The 25,635-nt window shown below is 39.8% G+C and overlaps 4 protein-coding genes and 1 pseudogene across 4 annotated transcripts; 3 read left to right on the forward strand and 2 right to left on the reverse strand.

The window, feature by feature from the left end:
• Positions 1-1,110: 1,110 nt before the first annotated feature.
• On the reverse strand, positions 1,111-2,010 carry LOC108891296 (odorant receptor 131-2-like). The gene has a single exon (XM_018688415.1). It carries the CDS (start codon positions 2,008-2,010, stop codon positions 1,111-1,113), a length of 900 nt encoding a protein of 299 aa, XP_018543931.1.
• A 2,269-nt stretch (positions 2,011-4,279) lies between these two features.
• Positions 4,280-5,245, reverse strand: LOC108891297 (odorant receptor 131-2-like). Its single transcript, XM_018688416.1, has one exon. It carries the CDS (start codon positions 5,243-5,245, stop codon positions 4,280-4,282), a length of 966 nt encoding a protein of 321 aa, XP_018543932.1.
• Positions 5,246-10,570: 5,325 nt separating this feature from the next.
• LOC108891298 (odorant receptor 131-2-like) lies at positions 10,571-12,521 on the forward strand. The gene is made up of 3 exons (XM_018688417.1): positions 10,571-11,515; positions 11,604-11,611; positions 12,404-12,521. The coding sequence occupies exons 1-3, from the start codon at positions 10,571-10,573 to the stop codon at positions 12,519-12,521; spliced, it is 1,071 nt and encodes a 356-aa protein (XP_018543933.1).
• Positions 12,522-14,634: 2,113 nt separating this feature from the next.
• Positions 14,635-15,618, forward strand: LOC108891299 (odorant receptor 131-2-like). The gene has a single exon (XM_018688418.1). The coding sequence runs from the start codon at positions 14,635-14,637 to the stop codon at positions 15,616-15,618; it is 984 nt and encodes a 327-aa protein (XP_018543934.1).
• Positions 15,619-17,519: 1,901 nt separating this feature from the next.
• On the forward strand, positions 17,520-18,516 carry LOC108891300 (odorant receptor 131-2-like; annotated as a pseudogene).
• The last annotated feature ends 7,119 nt before the right edge of the window (positions 18,517-25,635 follow it).

Consider the following 25,635-nt stretch of genomic DNA (forward strand, 5'->3'; position numbering starts at 1 on the left):
CTCCTTTGGATGTTGTCTTGGCACATCCAACCAAGAGGAGACCCTGGGGTAGACCCAGAACTTGCTGGAGAGATTATATATCCCATCTGGAATGCTTTGGGATCCCCTAGGAGGCGCTGGAAAGTGTTGCTAGGGAGAGGGATGTCTGGAATACCACCACCAGCTGCCACCATGACATGACCCTGGACAAGCAGAAGAGAATGGATGAATAGAAGTTTGCATGTTCTCCCTGTGCCCGTGTGGGTTTTCTCCAGGTACTCCAGCTTCCTCCCACAGTCCAAAGACGTGCAGGTTAATTGGTGACTCTAAATTGCCCGTAGGTGTCATTGTGACTGTGAATGATTGTTTGTCTATGCATGTTGACCCTACGATGGACTGGAATTCTATCCAGGATGTACCCCGCCTCTCAGCCAGTGTCAGCTGGTATTGGCCTCACAACAAGGATAAGCAGTATAGATGATGGGTACAAAGACATTAGGTGTGGCTGGTTTTGGATACAGTGAATGGTGTGGATGTACCAGTGAAGGGGGCTGCCTATGTTTGCCAAGATTTTATCACCAGGACAGATTAGCACAGCAGAGGGGCAGCCTGCATTTTGTCTGTCAAACCAACTAATAATCCATTTTAATAATACATCACAACTATGAAACATATGGTTTTAATTGATTTTATTATTAAACCACAAGCCCTGCCATGTCTAATCACAATGAATACATGTACTGTGGCTTAAGACACCAACCATAAACCACAACTTCCTCTGTTTGCATTTGTCCAGAGAGCTTTGTTCCTTTGTTCATCTCTCTCCACTCTCCACTGCTAACCATTAAAGTGCTCCCATTCAGCCACATTTTCCCCCCAATAATAGATGTTACAGGTTACAATGATGCTGCCAACATTTTAATATTAAGTGAAATGAAAGCAATTTAAATGAATTGGCATCCTTTGTGAATCTTTGCCTGTTGTTGAGTGTAAGAAGTATAATATTTATTCTTTCAATGTTATTATCAAAATTAGGAGGCTGTGTTTTCTGTTTCTTTCCTTCTCAATAACAAAAGTCAGACGTGGTGACTTATAAAGGCCACCCTGAAAAACCTGACAAAGCTTCACTTCTCAGCCTCTCAGTTGACAGCATAGATGGTACATGAGAGCGGGTCTGATCAATGAGCACATAAATGAGAGAACTTTTTTAGGGAGGATGATAATATACACATAAAATAAACTGTGGATACGCAAAAAAACTACCCTTGTCATGATTTTTGAAAGTATGTGTAATGGAATTGAGGTGGTCGCGGAAAGACTGAGACCCAGCTGCACCAGATGCAGCAGCAGTGTGTTACGAGCCTTACGAGCTGAAGCTTTGTCTGTAGAGGCTGACCTGGCTGCTACCATCACACCAATGTAGGAAGTAATGATTGCCACACCAGCTGAAACAAACACAAAGCAATTGTAGGCTTTGTTGTATTCATCAGATAAGGGCCCAATCAGCATAGCTATGCCAGAGCAAAAGTCCTTCATCTGCAGGCTCTCCAGGTCTTTAAATGGAAAATCTAATAACAAAAGAATTTGAGTGAGGACATTTAGTGAACTGAAAACTGTGTTTCTGATGGTGATGATGGTAGCGTGCCTCAGTGGGTAGCACACAGCTACATATCTCTCCAGAGACATCAGTACTAGTGTGAGAGGAGAAATCCCACCTGTGAGACTGGTGAAATGGGTGAGAACGCCACAAACAGGGTATGTTAATTTTATTCTACTAACAGCCAGTAGGTACAGTACTTGACTTTGTACCAGCTGTGCAGTATCTGCAAGAAGGAGGTTAAATAGAAGAATGTAACGGGAGGTCTTGCGAAACACTGGTTTACTCCTCAAAGTAAATAACATGGTTCCATTAATGAACAGAAACACACAGGATGGCACAGTAGACAGAGCAAAAAACAACACTAATCCCAGTAACCCTTCATACTGCAGTTCAACAGTGATATTTATGTGAAACTGAGTTGCATATGACATTGCAGACAAGCATTTAAGATACGTAAAATATTAACCTGCTGTTGTCACACAAAAGCAAAAGGAATCTTGTTCAGTTTGTATTTCTAGAACAGTTTAAATGCAACGTTTTTTAAACAGATGCCTGAAGCTTCACTTCAAGTCCAATCCCAGTGGGTTAGAGATGGTCCTTGTTTGTATGTGGGCAGAGTTGGTCTGCAGGGTTTGGTTGTCCTTACATAAAAAGTATGAGCTCACATGACATTTCACCTGCCCACTGTGGTTATCAATTAAGTAATGACTGATGTAATCTCTTCAGTAGATTCAGTATTTTCAGTATTATCTATCATGCTGGTCCATTCATGCAATCATTTCATGCCATTTCAGACCCTGGTGCTCTCTCCTGCTCTGTGGTAACCCCAGCTTTCCCAACATTCAGGAGAGACTGGGCCTCAATCTTTCCTCAAAAGTCCATCATCGGGGGCACCCTGATGTGCCCTAACCACGTACCACATGGGCCTCAGTGCAATGAGCTAGTGAGTCTTTGGTTCGACTACTGCATGCCACTCCCCTACTCTCTCTCCCCATATCCTGTCTCTCTCCACTGTTCTGTCAAATAAAGGCAAAAAGCCCCCCATAATAATAATAATAATAATAATAATAATAATAAAGAAAGGTCCATCATCTACAGGCTTTCTTGGTTTCCAAATGGAGATTCTAACTGACTTGGCTATCAGATCTGAGCCAAAGTGGTGCTTTATTCTTGGCCTTTTGTGTTGGTCATGGATTGTCCATAACAAAGCATAAGTTATATTGCACATGGTAGCAAGACGCCACCTCATAGATACTTTTTGTGACTTTTTGTAAAAGTACAAGCATGAAAGAACCAAGTTCAGAACACACAGGCCGGCTGCTGCAGGGAAGGAACTTTAATAGTATTTACTGAAGAAGACCATGTGTACAGACAGACGGATGGATTGGCAGGTAGACAGACAGGCAGGTAAAGACAACGGGAATGGAAGTCCACAGCACAACAGGAAATACAAATAGACATTAGCAGATGATCTGACAACTGGCTGGGGAAAAAGTGTTAGAATAAATACTGGGGTGCAGATGAGGGAAATGAGGAACAGGTGTATAGATAGGCTTGGTAGTTCTGGTGATTGCAAAATGGAAATCAGTTGACAGGAACAAGTCCAGGGCCATCTGGTGGGCAGGTAAAGTATGACAGGTGATAGTACTAGAGGGAAACAAAGCAGGAGGGGACACTAGGTCTGAAGGAATGAACAAGAGTGCCCAGAGGTGAATGATAAGACTTCTGCATACTTTGTGCCTCATTTCTTTTTGCTTTTGAATTACTCACCAGACTATTTGCTTCCTCCCCCTCTTCCTGTCATTGTGTGTTTTTACTCTCAAACTGTGGGATTGTCTCGTCATTACCTTGACATATGAATTTCTTAATCAGTTCCAAATCATACCCAATAATCTTTCAAAAGTCCTGCATTTCCTTGCACTCTCATTTGTCTCAAACTTGTCAGGATTTTGTTGCTCTCCTTGCTGTTACATTAATTTGTGGTTGCATCTAATTAAACATAAATAAAAAAGTTAAAATAATAACCATCATTTTTGTGGTCTCAATTTACACAAGCTCATCTGTTTGTGGCTATAATATATCATCTCAGTTTCATACTGCTCATATTGTCCTTGTCTTTCCCAGCAGATTTCCCTGGCAGGTATGCAGCTAGGAAAAAACAGAATGATAGAAGATGATATTATCAATGTGCTTATTTCCTTCAGGCAGATAAGCTCAGCAGAGAGAAAAAAAACAACAGCCTGTGTGTTAAAGCAACTAATAATCAAAACTTAGACCTGCTCACTTTGACAGAGAACTGTAATGTAGAATTTAGTGTACTTCTGAAGATTTTCTATTATACAACAAACCAACCTTGAATTAAATGAAACATATATACAGTCACTACAGGTGCTCTCCCTACATATTCCTTGAAATTGAAAGATTTGAAGAGATTTTTACCCAGAATAATACATATGAAATTGCAACTGCACTCCCAACATTTCGACATACAACTGAAGTGAAATCAAATCAACTTGAACGAATTGTAATCCTTCTCAAATCATTGGGGCTAACACCTTTTGTTGGTTGTGACAGGCTTCTATTAGCGGACTGAGAGAATACTGAAAACCTAGAGATACCTATTGTTCAGGTCATCTTTAACGTAACTTTCTCACTAAATCAAGGATATACTACTTTTTGTGATCAATTTCAACCCTAAAGTTAGACCCCAGCCTTGGCTGGAACAACTGTGAGTTTAAGTCGACAGCATAGATGGTACATGAGAGCTGGTCTGATGGTCTGATCTCTGATGCCATAGATGAGAGAACTCAGACATCTGGGGAAAATGAAAATACATACATAAAAAACATTCTGGACTCGCACAAATACTATCCTTGTTACAATTCTTGAAACACCTATAAGTATGGGGTTGTAAATGGTTGCAGAGAGACTGAGACCCAGCTGCACCAGATGCAGCAGCAGTGTGTTACGAGCCTTACGAGCTGAAGCTTTGTCTGTAGAGGCTGACCTGGCTGCTATCATCACACCAACATAGGAAGAAGTAATCGCGACAGTAGCTGATATAAACAGAAAACAAGTGTAGGCTTTGTCATAAAGATCAGACATAGATCCAATCAACATAGCTATGTCAGAGCAAAAGTCCTTCATCTGCAGGCTCTCCAAGTCTTTAAATGGAAATTCTAAAAGCAAAACAACTCGAGTGAGGACATTTAATGAACTGAAGGCCCAAACCACAATGATAGCCACCGCTGTGTTTCTGATGGTGATGATGGTAGCGTGCCTCAGTGGGTAGCACACAGCTACATATCTCTCCAGAGACATCACCATCAATGTGAATGGAGAGACTTCATTTGTCAGATCAGCAAGCATGCTGAGAACACCACACACAGGATATGTCAGCTTTACTCTACAAGCAGCCAGTAGGTACAGTAACTGGCTCAGTGCCATCTGAGCAGTGTCTGCAAAAAGGAGATTGTACAGGAGAATGTAACGGGAGGTCTCACGAAACACTGGTTTACTCCTCAGGGTGAATAACATGGTCCCATTGATGAAGAGAAACACACAGCATGGAACTGTAGTCAGGGTGGAAAACAACACTCTCTCCAGTATCCCCTGATACTGCTGTCCAGCAGTGCCATTAGTCAGAGAATGATTTGTATACGACATTGTAGAGACACATTAAGACATTAACTTCTTGATGTCGATGGAACACTAACACAATAAATTTCTTCCAGTTTGTATTTCACCAACAATGCCTGTTGAGTTCATATGCAGAATCTAAAATCAATATTTGTAAATACATTTTCTTTGTGCAGACAGTTAGCAGGCTAAAGGCTTTGCTTGTATCCATGTGAGCAGAGCTGTTCTGCAGGGTTTGCCTGTCCTCACACGCTATATGAGCTCTGTCCTCACACCTGTTTCATGTGACATCATCACATGTCCACATAGTTAACGTCATATGAATGGGTAATCTCTCTTGCACTATTTCCCAGTATGCTGGTCATGTGATGTCTACCCCCCAGTTGCATGGACATCCAGTCAGTCCTGATGGTTTATGTACTTGACTAAAATGACAATAAAAGAATAAAACAACTACATTTGGTGTGTTCTGAGAAGATCTCAAACTACAAATGCAAGCAGCTCTATGGGCTCATTTTCCTGTTAGCAGAGTCCTCCCTATCAGATGCAATCGTAGTTATTCTAGAGAAAATATCAACTAGAATGAGGCAGACAACCATGTTGTATGCATTCTGAATGGTGTCACACAGATACTTAGCTAGCCTTTGGGTTGATATTTCAGAACACCAACCAATGGTGACAAACAGCTGCCCAGATATTTTTAAGTCTAGTCATTTGGCTGAAGTTGCAGGCCAGAGTGTTAACCTATTGTATGAAAGAATACAGATTTTATTTGGTTGGAAAGTTCCAAGGTCAAAAACAAATGAAAAATCAAAACAAAATAAAAATCATAAATTGAGGAGGAGATTAAGAGGAGTTTTAATAGACAGAAGGTCCAGGTCCATCCCTGTCTAAATCTTGTTCTAACTGAGGCCACGCTGTCTGATGTTCAGTCATGTTGTAGTTAACTGTAGTAGTATCAGTAGTATCTGATGTGGTACAAAGTGCTGTGACCAAGTACATTATAGTTGTTTAAATACTTGGAAAGGTTCTGGCAAGTTTTTTGTACAGTTCTGAATTTGATGAGTCAAGCCCGGCTGCATACTGCTACAACAGTCCACATCACAGTCACTTTTCTAAGCACAAAGAGACAGCATTTTAGAGACCCAGTCAGAGATAAACTGTAAAGGCCAAAATGAAGAGTCATCGCAATAGACATAATTTTTTCAGTGTGTTCTACACAGAAACAAACAGCATCTAACAGCAGACTAGATGCCATGCATGTTAGTGTGTAAGCAGGTTTCCCAACCTTCCCATATCATTCAGCTCTGTTCTCACACCAAGTTCATGGGACACCATCACATCAGCAGATCAGAAAAGGCCTCGGTCCAGTTTTGTTCGACTACTGAGAAATCCGATATTATTATTTGTCGCTGCTTGTATCTCATCACTCCACATACTGAAAGTGAAGAAAGGCAGAGATTTTGTCCTGACCTTGCTGCCATGTCAGATCCGCAATGAAACTGGCACTCTCTCCACCTATACTACTGAAATCACCTTAGGAAATGGAACACCACGTTACAGAAAACCATTCATAGAACGTTGTAATGCACACTTGTACTTTACAGCTTCTTTTTCATCACTTTACCCAACTACATCCTCCTGGAGGATCACAAGACCTTGTCAGGCCAGATGGGATATATAATCTCTTCAGTATATTTCAGACCTCAACAAGGTGGAATCTGGTGAAAGACATTCATAGTGTTGTACTGTTCAAATGAAAAGTGAAAGTAACAGTTGAGTAACAAATAAATAAAGTGGGTGTGTATATGAGATTGTTAGCTTTCAGAATGTTACTGAAATGTGACCATCTGACAAGCAGTTCTGTAGAGACAGATCTGACACATTCATGGCCTTGCTGTTAGCTGATTAGCTAGCATGAGATGCTATAAAGTATCCCCCACTAATTACATATACTTAATATCATAGTGTAAAGTATACCTAACTATATGCACCAAGGAGAATGAACAGGCGGTGGAGATAAGATGTTACACTTTAATTTTTTCATCAACATCTCATGAAGTTGAAATGGGCAAACGTAGTTTCAGACTTCAGACTTTTCAGAGTTTCAGACTTACAACTTTTAGGTTCAGATGCTGAAGATTGAAGTTTTCTCTGTTTACTATGGACTTGTTTGTGCTTGTTAAATATTGCCATAATTTGTCTCCACGGAGGTATACATTATCCCCTCTCCATGTAGATTCTGGATTAACACCCACAGGAATCATTAATCGTGTCAATATTTACCAAAGGCATTAATTAGTAATGGTTTGAATATCTAATGTGTCTACATGAGATATCAGGAGACTGGGTCAAATGGGAGGGATTTGTCTCCGAGATACCTCTGAGTACTTTCAGCAGCTGACAAACAACACTGCCATTTCTCAATTAAGGAAACATGTCCCTGAATAGGAGTGACACTAAAACTAAAAAAAATACACGTTGGCAAAATTAAGTCATTTAAAGCTGCAGTATGTAAGTTTTTCTACTATTTTGTTTGTTGAAATATAACTCAATGTGGAAAGCTCCCGTTGAAGGCTTTGCTTCTGTAACCATGGGAGGATTACTCAATGGGTGTACATGGCACAGGCCCAGGGGCCCAAAGGCTTAGGGGGGCATGGGCTATAGCCACGTCAGACAAAATGAATGTGCCAGATGTGTTGAGAAAACTTTCCTGAATAACAGTAGGAATACATTTGCTGGACCCCCACAGCAAACATTCCTCTGCCTTTCGGGTAACATTTCCAGAACTCAAACCATTATTTGCTGGTTTCTGACATTTCTTGTTGGAAAGTTAAACAAAGGACTAGAAAGAGATGCAAAATGACCACAATAAGATACAAAAGATGAAATGAATACAAAGAATTGCAAAATACAGATATGTGAAAACACAAAGAAAAATAAAATGGAGCACACTGTGGCTGACACATTAAGATGCACCACCACACAACCACAATGTCTGCAGTATACTTCCTGGCCGGGCGACCATTCCATGTCATACCACTCTTTCTCTGCCCTCATGTCCCGTCTCTCTTGTAAATGTCAAGAATCACATAAAGGCCAAATACCTTAGAAAAAGGCATGAAAAACAACGATAAACAGATGCAAAAGAATCACAAACAGATGTGACGCAACCTCCAAGGCACTCAGAATGACCACAAACATTCAAAACTGAAAATATTTTTTGCTACGAGCTTGACATGCATGTTTATGTGATATATATTTTTAATATTTAGGTTCATATGCAGCTTCATGCAACTTCACACCTGAGTTGAGACATTTAAGATTCAGTTAACTTTTAGACATTGACATTGAAGGCCAAAGTTTTCTGTATTTACTTTTCTGGTTTGAGTTTTAAGTTTGACATACTTTGTTTCCACAGAGGCACTCATTATTTCCTCTCCATTAAGTTTCCTGACAAACACCCACAGGAGGAACTAATTATGTCAATATTTACTGAAAACATTAATGTGTAAGGGTTTGAATATTTAATGTGTCTAAATGAGTTATCAGGGGACTGGGTCAGACACTGGGATTTCTCTCTGTGATACCTCCGAGTATTTCAACAAACTAAAAACAATATTTCCATAACAACAACAGCATACCTCATTACGTGGAAAAGTTAACAGACGTCCAACTTTTCCTGTCTTGTATTGAGGGTTGTTCTTTGTTTTTGTTTTGGGCATTAGATCTTAAATAGACATTAAGATTTGGATGACCAGCAACTTTCTACTACTGAACTCAGACAAAACCAAAGTTATCGTACTTGGTCCAAACACCTCAGAAATACATTTTCCTACATTACATTAGACGGCATTGCCCTGTCCTCCAGCTTCACTGTAAAGAACCTTGGAGTTATGTTTGATAGGATATGTCCTTTAGCTCACACATAAAACAAACTTCTAGGACTGCCTTCTTTCACCTGCGTAATATCACCAAAATCAGACATTTTCTGTCTCAAAACGATGCAGAAAAACTAGTGCATGCATTTGTTACTTATTATTGTAATTCATTATTATCAGGCTGCCCCAACAAGTCTCTAAAGACTCTGCAGTTGATCTAAAATGCTGCAGCACAATTACTGACAGGAACTAGTGTTAGCCTCTCTACATTGGCTCCCAGTCAAATCCAGAATAGAATTGAAAATCCGCCTCACCTACAAAGACCTTAATGGTCAGGCTCCATCTTACCTTAAAGATCTTACAGTCCCCTACAATCCCACCAGAACCCTATTCTCCCAGAATGCTGGTTTACTGGTGGTTCCCAGAGTTTCAAGAGTAGAATGGGAGGCAGAGCCTTCAGTTATCAGGCTCCTCTACTGTGGAACCTTCTCCCAGTTTGGGTCCGGGAGGCAGAAACACCCTCTGTACCTTTAAGAGTCGGCTTAAAACTTTCCTCTTTGATAAAGCTTATAGTTAGGGTTGGCTCAGGCTTGAACCATCCCTTAGTTATGCTGCTATAGGCCTAGACTGCCAGTAGATCTCCCATGATGCACTGTGAAAGTGTTTTAATCTTTACATTTAACCTATTTGCTTCCAACACTTTATTTTACCAGCTATTAGTTAACAATCATGGCTTCACTCTCCAAATTCTGACACTGGAATAACATAGTGTCCTAGAAGGGTGCCCGATATGTCAATCACAATCGACCAGTTGATACAACAAGTAATTCTTACTTTTATTTTAGAGACATATACTTTCACATCCATGTTCATTTGAATTAAAACTACTTTTACAAAAACAAACAGAAATACACTTTTGTTCTGGCCCTCATGGTGGACATGGTGTCATGGACAAGGGAATTTGAAAATAAAGGTAAAGTAATTACATCACCATTTTCGAATACCCATTCTTACATGTGATGTGAGTGGGTGTGAGGACTGAGTTCATATACTCTGTGAAGGTCGGCAACCCCTTCAGACCAGCAGTGCCTGCAGAGAAACAGGCACAGCCTCCGACCAACTGTCTGCACAGGATAAATGTATGCAGGTAATTCAGAGTTTTGCTTGTGAACTAACCAGGCTTAGCTACTCCAACGATGATGGATCTTCACTGTTCTATGAAGGTTAATAGTTTTAGCTCATTAATTGCTTTTTAAAATGTTTTTTGCAAATCTGTCTCAGATCAACGTCACAGTTGGACTGCAGTATCAGAGGTTACTGGGATTAATTCTTTCTATTCTGTTGACAGTCCCATACTATGTATTTCTCTTTATTTATATTTACAACTAATTTCTTTGACATGAGAAGAATTGTAATTATGGCAATTACATCAACGGATTAATATCTTTTGTTTATTTAATGCTTCTCTAAAATGTTTTTTGCAAATCAGTCTCAGACCAACGTCACAGTTGGACTGCAGTATCAGGGGTTACTGGAAAGAGTGTTGTTGTCTATTCTGTCTACAGTTCCATGCTGTGTGTTTCTCTTCATTAACGGGACCATGTTATTCACCTTGAGGAGTAAACCAGTGTTTTGTGAAACCTCCCGTTACGTTCTTCTGTATAACCTCCTTTTTGCAGACACTGTAGTACTAGCACCAAATCAAGCACTGTACCTATTGGCTGCTTGTCGAATAATGTTAACATATCCTGTGTGTGGTGTTCTCATTATGTTTGCCAAGATAACAAATGACATCTCTCCTCTCACGCTGGTGGTGATGTCTCTGGAGAGATATGTAGCTGTGTGCTACCCACTGAGGCACGCTACCATCATCACCATCAGAAACACAGGGTTGGCCATTGTTGGGATTTGGGCCTTCAGTTCACTAAATGTCATCACTCTTTTGCTGTTAGTTTTTACATTTGAAGATATGCAGAACCAGCAGATGAAAGACTTCTGTGGCAAAGAAAGCATGTTGCTTGATCCAGTGTCTTATCTTTATGAAAAAGCCTTCACTTATTTTCTGTTTGTTTCAGCTGGTGTGGCAGTCATTTGCTCCTATATTGGTGTGATGGTAGCAGCCAGGTCAGCCTCTACAGACAAAGCTTCAGTCCAAAAGGCTCGTAAAACACTGCTGCTGCATATGGTGCAGCTGGGCCTCAGTCTTTCATCAACTATATACGTCCCCTTGGTCATAGCTATCTCAAAGGTTCTCGACAGGATAGTAATTGTGCGCATCCAAAATGTGATTTATGTGTGTGCTATCATTCTCCCAAGATGTCTGAGTTCTCTAATCTATGGCATCAGAGACCAAACCATTAGACCCGTCCTCATACACCATCTCTGCTGTCAGTGGAGACAGTCTCCTTTAGTCTCAGTCAGCCCAGCCAAGGCTAAAAAGGGAAAGCAAAGGGAAAAATAGAAGGGATATTTTTTTATTAAAAGAAATTTTGATCAAGTAAAAGAACAAAAAGTGCTAGTATTTTTTTATCATTTACATTTGTCTAGTCAACTCATAGCCTTAGTTGCTGAATGTAAAACTATAATGAGGGAATTCTCCTTAGAGACAATATATACACTTGTTGGTTTCTTTGTTAGGTACACCTATACAATCTAAAACAGTCCATTAAACATATCTGCCACATATTCTACCTTTATAAAACCTTTAATGGACAGAATTTATTAAAACTTTCTGTGAAGTGTTAATTCAACCATGTGTTTATTACTGAGGTTGTAGTGAGTGATGACGTACTGGGCTGCTATTCTTCCACCTCTGAAAATAATGCAGGCCAGTTCAAGATGGCTGCAAACTGTAACATCAATAATGAACAAATCTAGCAAGGTCAATCAAAACTGAAGATTTTTATTTTTGTAAAGGTCGAATTTATGGCTGAGCTGTTGTGTTGAACTGCATTAGATTTCTTTGTTATATTTTAGATTTACTGGAGCACCCAAATTAACTCAATACATAGTTTTAAATTCTGCAAAGCTTGCAATGACTGTGCTCAAATGTGAACAACACTGAAGTTAAAATGTCAAAAGTGTGTGTGTGTTACAAATTGAAAGAATAATCATTTGAATATACACTGCACTGTTTGCAAATAAATAAACAAATTCAACAAGGATGATCGCATTTAGAGACTGAAATTTTTTTCAGTTATCTTTCAGGCGTGGCTTTAGGGAAATGAAAACGCTACACTAATGACCTGTAGGTTTATATCATCCCACCAATGACAATGTATGAAATATTTATAAGACTGAAAAGACAGAAGAAGGTGAATCTAACCCTCTTCCAATACCAGCATTTCTCTCAGTCACCTCATACAACTCTTAATTCTGTCTCTCAAAAGCAAGGAGGACGATGCATTTCCCAACTTCCTTAATTATCACTGCATAATACATGATGATGTTGCTGTCATTTGGGATTGCTACATCTATCACCACTGCCTCCTTCTGTTGTTTGTTGACCAACACAATGTCTGGTTGGTTAGCCAACATCTGTTCATCAGTCAGGATGTGGAAGTCCCATAGGATCTTGGCTCAGCCATTATCAGCCACCTTAGGTGGTGTCTTCCACTCCGACCTTGGTACTTCCAGCCCCTACTCAGTGCAGATGTTTCTGTACATTATGCCATCCACTTGATTAAGGCGTCCCATGTTCACTGTTCCTGCCTGAATCCTACACCTGCTGTTACATGCCTAACTGTCTCAGGGGCGTCTTTGCACAGCCTGCATCTGGGGTCCTGTTTGGTGTGGTAGACCCTAACCTCTACTGATCGTGTACTAAGGACTCTTCTTATGCTGCCGTGATTAGTGATTCTGTGCTGTCCAGTTTTGTTTCAGTCCAGCCTTTTCCAATCACTGGTAGGATTTCTTGATATCAGCCACTTTTTCTGTCTGCCAGTGATACATGCCATGCAGGAGCTTGTCCCTCCATGATGGTTTGTCCTCCTTCTCTTCGTAATCATTGGGTTTCTGCTGCCTGAGGTATTCACTTAGCAGTTCACCTTTGTGGACCAGCTTCCTGACATACTCCTGGATCCTTGTTATTTCATCCTGTACAGTGGTTCTGACACTAGTCCTCCCTCGTTCCACTTAGTGTGCAGTCTCAGGATGCTGAACTTGGGGTGAAACCTGCATACACTGTAAGGAGCTTCCTTGTCTTAATGTTGGCAGCTTCTCCTTTGCCATTATACCAGGGTATCTGATAACTGGGGAGGCATATGTGTTAATGGCCTGGATGCTTTTCCTCCCATTCAGCTGACAGGACCTGCCTTACTCTGTGTAGGTATTTGGCTGTGGCTGACTTCCTTGCAGCCTCATCATGAAATGATACTATGTAGATAAAAAGGCGGTATATAAATATATAATATTGCTTCATAAATATGAATTTTTGTGAGACGTATGAGCAAATGTTCTCAAATATAGAGATTAATCTGAGTTATTTTAAATGAAAAGTCCAACCTCTCCTGAGGGTCATGCTAATGCCAAAATACCAGCTTCAGAAGCAGTAGTTGCTAACAGCTGCTCATTCAACACAGGCCGCAGAAACAGTTGAAAGCTAGACTGCTGCAGCTAGACTGCTAACACAGGAGACAACCAGTACTTTCCAGCAGCATCATAACAAGTCCTCAACTTTGTGTATGAATCTAATTTACTGGAGGTGAAGTGACACTCTTAAAGATTCCTGGATTGGTAAAGTTGGCTGTGAACAGTGCTCAACGAACCCCAATCCTTTAGCTAATGCCATTCTTACTATATAAAATAAAACCACCAAGTTTAAAGCCTGTTGTCTGTTCATCAGTGTAACCTTTTATATGTTTTGGTTTTAATTTATTGTTGTTTGTGCTAAACCTACCCAGCATGTTTAATCTAATCTATGCCCTCCAAAGAGGAACAGCTACAATTAAATATTTCACTTTGTCTGGCAATGTGCTGAATACTGATAAAATGGGGTCTGAGCCCTGCAATTGTAAGTATTCTGTTGTTAGTATAATTTAAGTAATGTTTGATTGATATTGCAAAGATCTAATTTAGAGCACCTGGATTTTGTCGTGCTTTATGGATAAAGCCAGTAGTTTATAAACAATAAGCACTCTGTTGCTTTATTCTACGATCAATCAACTATTGATTGTTAATAAATCCAGAAACAGTCATACCTGTTACTACCTGCTAATCTGTGGATGGTGATGAGAGGTGATGATGTAACATGAAGACGGTGTAAGAGCAGAGTTCATATATAACATGTGAGGACAGGCAAACCCTGCAGACCAGCTCTGCCTGCATGGAAACAAGCCTCTACCCTGCTAACTGTCTGCACAGGGAAAAAGTATGTTGATTACTTTGGGTTTAAGGTGAACTCCTTAGCCATCTCTGCTCTAAAAATGAGATGCCATCATTGTTAAGACTGCAAACTGCTCAAAATGTTTCTTCCATTTGGACTAAAAATTTGAATCAATAGATTAACATTTTTGATGTATTCAAGGTTTCTCTAACATGGCCTACACAAATCAATCTCAAATGAACATTACTGATGGACTGCAGTATCAGGGGCTGCTGGGATTAGTGTTGTTTTCTACTGTGACTACAGTTCCATGCTGTGTGTTTCTCTTCATTAACGGGACCATGTTATTCACCTTGAGGAGTAAACCAGTGTTTCGTGAGACCTCCCGTCACATTCTTCTGTATAACCTACTTCTTGCAGACACTGTAGTGCTAGTACAGAGTCAAGCACTGTACCTACTGTCTGTTTGTAGAATAAGGCTGACATATCCTGTGTGTGGTGTTCTAATCATGCTCACCAGTCTGACAACTTCCATCTCTCCTCTCACACTAGTACTGATGTCTCTGGAGAGATATGTAGCTGTGTGCTACCCACTGAGGCACGCTACCATCATCACCATCAGAAACACAGAGGTGGCTATCATTGTGGTTTGGGCCTTCAGTTCACTAAATGTGCTCACTAAAGTTGTTTTGCTTTTACAGTTTCCATTAGAAGACCAGCAGATGAAAGACTTCTGTGGCAAAGAAAGCATGTTGCTTGATCCAGTGTCTGATCTTTATGAAAAAGCCTTCACTTACTTTCTGTTTGTTTCAGCTGGTGTGGCAGTCATTTGCTCCTATATTGGTGTGATGGTAGCAGCCAGGTCAGCCTCTACAGACAAAGCTTCAGCTCGTAAGGCTCGTAACACACTGCTGCTGCATCTGGTGCAGCTGGGCCTCAGTCTCCTCTCAACTATACACAACTTCTTGCTCTTCTCTATTTCCAAAAGTCTAGACAGGGTCAAAATTGTACGTATTCAAATAGTTATTTATCTGTGTATTATTATCCTCCCCAGATGTCTGAGTTCTCTGATATATGGCATCAGAGACCAGATCATCAGACCTGTTCTCATGTACAATCTCTGCTGTCACTGGAGACGCTCACCTTTTCTCTCACACATCACAACCAAGGATAAAAGTGGCAAAACTATCATTTAGCAGATGTGATTCCTCAGAGATTTGTTGATTGATGTGATCTGTTGCATATAAATACCTACTGTGAACTAAAACAGTAAAATAAAATAATGTGACATACAGTACTAAACCCCATCCTCCTCAATTGTGTATGGTCATCACCAAGTTAATTTTTACTTAAAATGAGTGCAGACTGTAAAATAGGCATTAAATAGGCTTTAATTCTTATACATGCAACTTTACAGCCGAGAGCATGGAGGTAAATGTTAGAGTCATAGCAAAATGCTTAAATTACTGTGACTGAATTTTCATTTAAGAGATATGAGCTTTCACAACCAAAGACATAAAATTTACAGCAAGAAAAGCTGACAAAGTAGACAAGGAAGTGTAAAAGATTGAGAGGTCCTAGAATTACGAACTCGATGTGATGAATCAAATCCCTTTAATTCATGCCACATAGAGAGATTACCCTTGCATGAAAACAATTATCAGTGCCTTGCTGTATATATTCTAGCGGACTTGCCCTGCTTCAGAGACTTTAAGAAGTTCAAAATTAAGCCATAAAAACTGATGGAAAGTGGAGACAAAGGATCTTCTCTAACTCTTGACCAGCTATTAGCATGTCAAGAAGATGTACCATCAGCTCAAATGTCAAATGGTCACCTTCACAAGATCAGATCAATGGATATTATGCAAATAGAGGTAAACAAGCCAAAGACTATAAGACTTCATCTCTGTATTTGATATTTGATTGGTAATTAGCTAGAAAAGTAAAATGAGAAGAACTCTACTGATACCCACAGACTGGACTCTAACAAACTCTCATATATATCCAAAATAACCCTAGGCCATAATAAAAGCAGAAAGGTGTAATAAAAAGTTTAATTCAATATCTATCATGGAACCACATGACCCCCTATTGACAATTTCTAATTGAGCATCTACTTTAGCTACAATTGCTCTCAGCCACCTTAGCTCTATTAGCTCTACTGTTTTTGCAATTTATCCCTGTTGCACAAGTAATTTCCTATATTTTACAAAGTGAATCCAATGCCTTCTAGAGTTACTGGAGTGAAAGCTGAGCACAGTAACTAGTGTGTTTCTTCCATCATCAACCCACATGAAATCCATGCTGGTTACATGTCTGATTAAGAATGCCTAGCTAGTCTACATATTTCCAAAAGCTCAGAGAGACACATTGGTAGAACGGTTGTCCAGACACCATATTATGCCTTAGGGAGCATCCACCCAAAATCCACTATGACGAGGTTGCCAACCTCAAACATCAATGCAGTGGATTCTGACCAAAACAATGTCCATTACTGAGAGTCATACAACACGTAGCTGAAACCTATTTGCTTCCAACACTTTATTTTACCAGCTATTAGTTAACAATCATGGCTTCACTCTCCAAATTCTGACACTGGAATAACATAGTGTCCTAGAAGGGTGCCCAATATGTCAATCACAATCGACCAGTTGATACAACAAGTAATTCTTTCTTTTGTTTTAGAGACATATACTTTCACATCCATGTTCATTTGAATTAAAACTACTTTTACAAAAACAAACAGAAATACACTTTTGTTCTGGCCCTCATGGTGGACATGGTGTCATGGACAAGGGAATTTGAAAATAAAGGTAAAGTAATTACATCACCATTTTGGAATACCCATTCTTACATGTGATGTGAGTGGGTGTGAGGACTGAGTTCATATACTCTGTGAAGGTCGGCAACCCCTTCAGACCAGCAGTGCCTGCAGAGAAACAGGCACAGCCTCCGACCAACTGTCTGCACAGGATAAATGTATGCAGGTAATTCAGAGTTTTGCTTGTGAACTAACCAGGCTTAGCTACTCCAACGACGATGGATCTTCACTGTTCTATGAAGGTTAATATTTTTAGCTCATTAATTGCTTTTTAAAATGTTTTTTGCAAATCAGTCTCAGACCAACGTCACAGTTGGACTGCAGTATCAGGGGTTACTGGAAAGAGTGTTGTTGTCTATTCTGTCTACAGTTCCATGCTGTGTGTTTCTCTTCATTAACGGGACCATGTTATTCACCTTGAGGAGTAAACCAGTGTTTTGTGAAACCTCCCGTTACGTTCTTCTGTATAACCTCCTTTTTGCAGACACTGTAGTGCTAGCACCAAATCAAGCACTGTACCTATTAGGCTGCTAGTAGAATAACGCTAACATATCCTGTGTGTGGTGTTCTCATTATGTTCACTAGGCTCACAAATGACATCTCTCCTCTCACACTGATGGTGATGTCTCTGGAGAGATATGTAGCTGTGTGCTACCCACTGAGGCACGCTACCATCATCACCATCAGAAACACAGGGTTGGCCATTGTTGGGATTTGGGCCTTCAGTTCACTAAATGTCATCACTCAAGTTCTGTTACTGTTCGTTTTTTCATTTAATAACTTGCAGAGTCTGCAGATGAAAGACTTCTGTGGCAAAGAAAGCATGTTGCTTGATCCAGTGTCTGATCTTTATGAAAAAGCCTTCACTTATTTTCTGTTTGTTTCAGCTGGTGTGGCAGTCATTTGCTCCTACATTGGTGTGATGGTAGCAGCCAGGTCAGCCTCTACAGACAAAGCTTCAGTCCAAAAGGCTCGTAAAACACTGCTGCTGCATATGGTGCAGCTGGGCCTCAGTCTTTCATCAACTACATACATCCCCTTGGTCATAGCTATCTCAAAGGTTCTCGACAGGATAGTAATTGTGCGCATCCAAAATGTGATTTATGTGTGTGCTATCATTCTCCCAAGATGTCTGAGTTCTCTAATCTATGGCATCAGAGACCAAACCATTAGACCCGTCCTCATGCACCATCTCTGCTGTCAGTGGAGACAGTCTCCTTTAGTCTCAGTCAGCCCAGCCAAGGCTAAAAAGGGAAAGCAAAGGGAAAAATAGAAGGGATATTTTTTTAATTAAAAGAAATTTTGATCAAGTAAAAGAACAAAAAGTGCTAGTATTTTTTTATCATTTACATTTGTCTAGTCAACTCATAGCCTTAGTTGCTGAATGTAACTATTATGAGGAACTCCTTAGAGACAATATGATATACACTTGTTGGTTTCTTTGTTAGGTACACCTATACAATCTAAAACAGTCCATTAAACATATCTGCCACATATTCTACCTTTATAAAATCTTTAATGGACAGAATTTATTAAAACTTTCTGTGAAGTGTTAATTCAACCATGTGTTTATTACTGAGGTTGTAGTGAGTGATGACGTACTGGGCTGCTATTCTTCCACCTCTGAAAATAATGCAGGCCAGTTCAAGATGGCTGCAAACTGTAACATCAATAATGAATAAATCTAGCAAGGTCAATCAAAACTGAAGATTTTTATCTTTGTGAATGTCAAATTTATGGCTGAGCTGTTGTGTTGAACTGCATTAGATTTCTTTGTTATATTTTAGATTTACTGGAGCACCCAAATTAACTCAATACATAGTTTTAAATTCTGCAAGCTTGCAATGACTGTGCTCAAATGTGAACAACACTGAAGTTAAAATGTCAAAAGTGTGTTACAAATTTATAAAAATGCTAATTCAAATATACACTGTTTGAAAATGTTGAACCAGTCAGTTCACTAAATGTCAGTCATATGTTGAGTAAAGTTAAAAGATTCTGCGAGATTAAGAAAGTCGGAGGAAACAGTGCATGAATTGTTAGCAACATGAAAATTAAAATCCCCAAGCAAGAGGATTCGCTCCAACTTAATAGTGGATGGTAGGAAGTCACAAAAGTTAGATAAAAAACTGCCACCTTATGCTGGTAATCTTTAAATTAAAATGGAGTAAAAAAGGTTTGGTGCAACCTATCTTCATCATCTGCATCTCAAAAGAGTTAAAAGAAGTGGCAAGCACCAGCTGACAGGGAAAGGTATTCCTAAAAATGACAGCAAGACCGCCTCCTCGTCCTGACAGACGTGGTGTGGTCAGAAAAGGGTTAGCGGCCAGCCTGTTGCTGTTGGCTTACCATAAGAACTAACTTCTTAAGGTCTCTAGGGGCATCTGTAGTCAGCGCTGCACAGAAGCCCAGAATGCCCAGAAACAAATAGAAAATACGTTCATAGTAACCAAGCCCGCCAGTTCAAATTAATCTGTAGCAAAAGAGTATATAAGAGTATATAAATGAGTGCGGGAACAATTAAGAAGCTGAAAACTTTTTTCACCATGTCCTATTCAAAGTGTGTTTGCCTGATCTGTCAAATTAGCACTGCTTTTTTGAAGACAGAAAACATGGAGAGGAACTTTGTAACTATTAATAGAAACTAAGGCAGAGACTTCACTGCCTGAAGCAAGTTGAGAAAGAGGAGGATGAGGAAACGAATCGTGATAACAACACAGAAGTCGGTGGCAAGATGTCGTCGTAGTGCGAACACTCTGTCTTGTTGAGCTCCGGTGAGGTTTCCTGAATATCCGTCTAATACACGTGTTCACCGGTGAAATGTTATAAATGCGCATAAGAGTAGCTCTATAATAATAAGAAAATAATAATAATATATATAATAATAAGAAGCTAACGTTAGTGAGGTAGAGGCCTCTGCCGAGGTCGAGGAAGCTGGGAGTGAGGTTAATCCGAGTATTCTTTCGGTTTTGAGCAAGATAACTGACAATATCACAAAGTCATTGGATGCTAAAGTTGACACCGTGCTTGCTGCTATCCACGAACAAACATCTCAGATGCAGGCTTTGGCAGCGCAGGTTGGCGATGCCGAGATCTCAGGCGTGGAAGACACGACGGATGTGTTGCAGGCTAAAGTGACACAGCTCGAAAAACAAATAACCGACATGGCAGACCATATAGATGATTTAGAGAACCGCAGCCGCAGATGTAACCTCCGTCTGGTTGGGCTACCCGAGGGCAGGGAGGGCAAAGATGCACTCACTTTCATGGAGACATGGCTCCCCTCCTATCTCAATCTCACAACTAAAATTGGGAAGATCAAGTTGGATCACGCTCATCGCTCTCTAGCACCGAGGCCGGGCACTAACCAACGCGCCAGACCCATCATCATGAAACTTCACAACTTTGCTGATAAACAACAAGTGATAAACAACGCTGAGGCTCTCTGTCAATGGCAAGGAGAAGAGATTTAGCACACCGGAAGCAGCTGCGACTTATGTGGAATTGCTGCCCTAATTTCTGTAACCACCGGACCATCTCTTTCATTTAACATTGTGCCTGGACTGTGCGTTATGAAACAACAAACTCTGGCGTGTGTGACTCTGCCCCTCTTCTTTCCTACTGTTCATAATCAACCAGGTGAAATGTTTTACTTCATCGTGTGCTTGATAGACTGTGTTTATGTCTATGAGTAGGCGTGCGTTAAGCGCAGGTTGCACCTGCCGGCTCACACCGGCAGGCAGGAGAAGATCGTTTTTTCCCTATATGTTCAGTAGGGTTGTTGCCAAATTACTGTTTTTTGAATGTTTCGTTACACAGCTCTTTCCTTTTCTTTCTCAATTTGCTTATTTTACTCTTACTCAGAGTGTGGTGAACTTTCTGGCTCAATATGCTTTGTATGACACGAGTAATACTAATAATGAATAAGCTGCGAGTATGCACCTGGAATGTACGGGGTGTCCACAGCCCTATTAAGAGGAGAAAAATACTTACATGTCTAAAGAAGGATGATATAGATGTTGCTATGTTACAAGAGACACATCTTGATGATACAGAGCATTTAAAGTTACAACAAGGACCATTCAGACAAGTATTCTTTTCATCCTTTACAACAAGAAGTAGGGGAGTAGCAGTGTTGATTAGGAAAAAGTGTTGATTATAATATCTGACTGTGTTAAAGATCTGAAGGGTCGCTATGTGATCATCAGGGGAACTTTGCAAGCTCAAAATATTGTAATGATGAACGTGTACTTTCCGCCTGCCCACCCAACCACCTTCCTTACCAAAATGTTTTTGGACTTAGCTCCGTTCCTTTCTAACTCTGCCGTTATAGTTGGTGATGATTTTAACTTAATATTAAATCCACTTATTGACAAATTTCCACATAGTACTGCACCTCCCTCTCCTCAGGCCAACACGCTCCATGCTCTATGTGAGGAGTTTGGGCTTATTGATGCTTGGAGATGTATCCACCCCTTTGATAAACAATATACATTTTTTTCGGCTCCGCATAAGTGCCAAACCAGAATTGATTATTTTTTTCTGCCAAAAACTGACTTGTGCTCAGTTTTATCATGTGACATAACCAGTGTAATTGTCTCAGATCACACTAGAGTTATTATGGACCTTAATCTTAGAACAGCGCTTCCTCAGTCTTGTCACTGGAGACTTAATACCATTATTCTTAAAGATGAGGAATTTATTTCCAACTTTTCTACTGAACTTAAAGCATTTCTGAAAATCAACACTTCATCTGCCAGTAACGCCTCCATTTTATGGGAAACATATAAAGCTTATGCGAGAGGGTTAATTATTTCGTACTCTGCAACAAAGAAGCGCCGAAGACTGGAGAAACAAAAATCTTTAGAGAATGAATTGATGGATAAAGAAAAAGCATATATTGCCTCTCCGTCACCACCATTGTGGCAAGAAATCACTACTCTCAGATCAGCGCTGAACTGCCTTCTTACTAGAGATGCAGAGAAGAAAATGAAGTATACTAGACAGAGGTTTTATGAGCATGGAGATAAAGCGGGTAAACTTCTGGCATACTATGACGCAGCTGTATCTGATGAGGAAGGCCACAAGGTACATGAAAACAAATTAATAAATAACTGTTTTAAAATAAAAATAAAAAATAATTTTTACAAAAACCTGTACTCTTCTGATCATGCTCCAGAGGGGGAGCAACTTATGCACAATTTCTTTGCTCAATTTGACTTACCAAATTTGTCAGAAGAGCAGAAGACTGCCCTTAATAGTCCCATAACTAAAACTGAAGTGATCCGAAGCTATTAAATCATTACAAAATGGAAAGTCACCAGGACCTGATGGCTTCTGTTGTGAATTTTATAAACAGTTCCAAAATATTCTTGTAGAATCCCTTCTTGACATGTTTAACCACTCATTCACTACAGGAGAATTCCCACGGACACTGAGGGAGGCCAATATTTCCTTAATTCTAAAGAAAGGGAAGTGTCCTGATTTTGTGGATCCTACAGGCCCATAGCTCTCTTAAATGTGGATAGGAAGCTGCTTTCTAAAATCTTGGCCTCTCGTTTATAAAATCTTTTACCAGTACTAATAAAGGAGGACCAGACAGGTTTTATAAAGGGTCGGAATTCAGCCACCAATGTTAGACGTTTGCTAAACGCTATTCTAGTCTTACTTAATGTATACACTGGGTGAATTTGGTTTGGGGGAGAACTTTATAAAATGGGTCAAAATTATCAATACTGGTCCACAGGCAGCAGTCCTGACTAATGGATTCAGGTCTGAATACTTCAGCGCTTACAGAGGGGTGATGCAGGGTTGCCCTTTATCGCCCCTCCTATTCGCTTTGGCCATAGAACCACTTGCTGAGGCCATAAGGGTGACATCCACAATACGTAGTTTAGAGATCAGACAACTGTGTCACAAAATAACCTTATACGCGGATGATGTTCTAATCCTTTTGACTGACCCTGAAACATCCATACCAAGTCTGATGAGATTGATAGATTTAGTTGTTTCTCTGGCTATAAAATCAATTTGGCTAAATCAGAGGCCATGCCTCTTGGTACTCTCTCAACAATACCAATTACTACTCCTCCCTTTCCTTTCAAATGGTCTCCCAATGGGTTTGTGTACTTGGGAATCTTCATCACCCCATTCCTTCGATCAAATATACAAAGCCAACTTTGCACCCTTATTTTGTAAAATTAAGCAGGATCTAGAGAGATGGTTGTCACTTCCTGTTTCCTGGTTAGGACGCATCGCCCTGGTCAAAATGAATGTGCTGCCTAGGCTATTGTATCCTATCCAAATAATCCCTATTTTGTTTTGTAAAAGGGTTTTGAAGGACATAAATGGATGGCTTAGCTCTTTTATTTGGAACAAGCGTAGACCTAGGCTTAAGATGGCAGTATTACATCTACCAAGGGTGGCTTGGACTTACCTAATGTTAAAATTTATCAACTCTGTGCACATTTAAGATTTGTAAACGACTGGGTTAAGGGTAAAACTTCAATCTGGTTGGATATTGAGGCAGCATTAGCACAGCGCAAACTAAGTGACCTATTATTTTGTAATAATTTTAAAGAAATTAAAGTCTTTTGTACAAACCCCAGAACAATCAACACTCTAAAAGCATGGTGGCTTGTTCGCCGTCTCGAGGGAAGATCAAATATAACATCCATGTTTACCCCAATAATAAACAATCCTGCTTTTCGTTCTTTAGACGTTGGTTTTCAACAATGGTCTAATAAGAATATTAAATGTCTCAATGACCTCTTCTCAGATGATAAACTTATGTCATTTGAACAGCTTACTAACACTTTCAAATTGGCCAAACAAGATTTCTTTCGCTTTTTGCAAATAAGGCATTATATCATTCATAACACAACTCTTATTGATCACCCTGAAATATCTGCTGTTGAGAAAATTCTGTTTCAACAACAGTCGAAAGTGTCTCTGAGCTCATTTTACCATGTACTTAATGGTTTTTCTACTACTGATGCACAGGGGGTCAGAGGCGTGTGGGAGAAGGAGCTGTCTGTGACTATAGATGAAGAACAGTGGGATACCATCTGGTCTCTTGCAAAAAGGATTTCAATCTGCACTCAGACAAGAGCAATACAATTTAAGATTTTACACAGATTACATATATCCCCTCAACGCAGGCACCTCTTCAACCGCTCTCTTTCCCCTTTGTGCCTCAAATGTAAAACCGAAGTGGGAACTTTAACTCACTGTCTCTGGTCTTGTCATAAACTTCAAAGATACTGGGTTGAAATTATAGGTGAAATGGAGAAAATTTTTCACATTAATATGGAAATGCATCCCATCTCCCTGATTCTAGGTCTCCCAAGTGATGGCCTAAAATCAGCATTTAACAAAAGATTGTATAATATTCTAATGTTTGCAGCTAAGAAAAATATCCTCTTGCATTGGATCAGTGACAAGATTCCCTCTGTCTGTGGATGGTGTAAAATAATTTTTGAATTGATCCCTCTTGAATATCTTACCAACGTCATATATCACAGCGCAGATCAGTTCTACAAAGTGTGGTGCCCATTTTTGCATTATATTGGACTGGACCTCTCCTCCATTCTATTAAAGGGACTGTTGTACACTTGAACGACATTCGGGTACTATAAGACTGACTCACCGCCTCTTGTATTATGCCATATATTCATCTCTTATGTAAGAGCTGTTGTGTACGTTTTGTGTTTATTTCGTTGTATGTCTAGTTTCTGTAGACATACACTGTTTTGTTTTGTTGCTGTTTTGTTTTGTTGTATGAAAAGATAAATTCCAATAAAAACAATGAAAAAACAACAACAAGTCATTTCTCACATAGCTAACTTCAAATTCAAAGGCAGCCACCCAAGCATCATTACAAATGAGTCTTACCATCACTGAATATAAGAAGTCCTTCCTAGATGAATAAATGGTAGAAGAGGCCTTCGTTGAGGCAGCAGCCTTCTGGATGTTAAGGTAACACAGTACACTACAGTAATTTTTCAAGGCCACATAACCTGTGTAAACCTGTAGTCAAATGCTCTTCCTGCTTGTGATAAAAATTGAATTTAAAACTGAGCATTGGTGTGCCTAATTATAAATAATAATCCCACTGAAATTATGGAGGAATATTTCTAAGAGTTCTGATTAAAATGGATACAGTTAACAGTACTGGTATTAAGAAAATCCTTATGATACAAATCCCTAGTTGAACTCAGCATGAAATTTTTTGTGGGCCAACCTCGATCCCAGGAGAGAGTCCACAGATTGCAGTAATTCCATGTAAATTCACTGCTGAGAATGTCACAATTTAAATGTTGGTGTGACCAAGCCTTTTGGCCTGACACACCAGCAAGGTTTTGGTTTCATATTCTGAGCATTGCCTGCTTTA

The sequence above is a fragment of the Lates calcarifer genome, unplaced genomic scaffold (genome assembly GCF_001640805.2).
Source record: "Lates calcarifer isolate ASB-BC8 unplaced genomic scaffold, TLL_Latcal_v3 _unitig_1931_quiver_614, whole genome shotgun sequence".
Lineage (NCBI taxonomy): Eukaryota > Metazoa > Chordata > Actinopteri > Centropomidae > Lates > Lates calcarifer.